At 38.4% G+C, this 1,358-nt stretch overlaps 1 protein-coding gene across 1 annotated transcript in view; it reads right to left on the minus strand.

Annotated features, from left to right (window-relative positions):
* The window catches only part of LOC119591832, an 11,797-nt gene that overhangs the window by 3,608 nt on the left and 6,831 nt on the right, over positions 1 to 1,358 (minus strand). Inside the window, exon 7 of the mRNA XM_037940575.1 lies at positions 966 to 1,142. Coding sequence (XP_037796503.1) covers positions 966 to 1,142 — 177 coding nt within the window. The remainder of the gene's footprint in view (positions 1 to 965; positions 1,143 to 1,358) is intronic.

Raw genomic sequence — 1,358 nt, forward strand, 5'->3', positions numbered from 1 at the left:
TAGCGAATACATATAAAATGTAATAATTTTAGCAAATTTCGGTGGCATGACTTCATGGCACTTGAATTGACCATTCAAGTAGAGAGCCATTTAACTCAGAGCGGAGGTAGATGCACGTACCTTCTGTTCTGGGGATGCTCTATTCTCCTTAATAAGAAAGGTTTATTAAACTTAGGAACAAGTAACTCCGATAAGTGCTTCTATTCAGAGAAAGTTTCCGAGCAGCACAATATATGGTGCAATGCAGCCACAGACAAGTCTCTTAAATTCTTTTTGAAGCTCCAAATATTTGTGTACATAACTCGGCAATATTTACCCCTGGGGCCTGGTTTGGGGTGAATATTGCACGACAATAATAACAATAAAAAAATAAATAAAATAACAACACAGAGTAACAACTAAGATTAAGTGTGATGTTATAGTACCCATAAAAGGAGATTATACAGGACTGAAATAAAATGGTCAACCTGGCAGTGCAGTCTCATCAAACAAGGCTATAGAGCATTCTACCTATTGTTTGCCAGCCAGTAGGCCGTTGATAATCAGGATGGCTAAAAGGCAAATTTCCCTTAGCCACCATATCCGATAACTTTGTCAAGCACAGCCTAGGATTTAGGGGAACTGAAAGGAAGCCCGGTGAATCCAAGGGGAGGAGATTATGGAATGCAAGGCATATAGCTATGGCACAATATTTTTAAACCCACATTCAATTTAAAGGATTAAAAAAGTAGATGAGCTATGGGAAGCAGAGGACACACTTCCTCTGAAACAATCAGCCCACTACTCAAACCCTCGCTCGCTACAATAATGTTGGAAAGTATTATCGATTATTACTAATGACAGTTATTTTATTAGAACTTCGGATTATAACAGGACCTTTAATAATTTATCGATATTATTTTCATAAACTGTCGCTTATTTATTAGCCTTATTAGAATGGACAAGTGTACCTCTAACCTCCTTACCGAAACTAGTAGCGATTCGCCCCACTCGTTGATTTGCTGCTGTGAGACAGGTAGCTTTTGGAAGTTGCGTTTGGGGTTGGCAGCGCCGAATGCACGTCCGCCGAAGCACAGGCCATCCAGGTCTCCGAGGATGGCGTTTTCAGCCCACACGTACATGTCATGTATGCAGAAGCTCAGCTGAGAAAAAAACATTGAGATTTGAAAATGGCGCAAAATTACATAAACATATTTACAAATAACACAAAATCTAATCTTAAACATTAAAAAATACTACAACATTACTACCTACGGGAATTGAAAAAAAGGTATGTCTCTCCTTCAGAACAGTGGATAAATTGCTTTAGTATTTTTATCGTGCTCATCCATGTACTTTCAAAAATAAAACCAGAGTCA

The sequence above is a fragment of the Penaeus monodon genome, chromosome 29 (assembly GCF_015228065.2).
Source record: "Penaeus monodon isolate SGIC_2016 chromosome 29, NSTDA_Pmon_1, whole genome shotgun sequence".
NCBI classification, from domain to species: Eukaryota; Metazoa; Arthropoda; class Malacostraca; order Decapoda; family Penaeidae; genus Penaeus; species Penaeus monodon.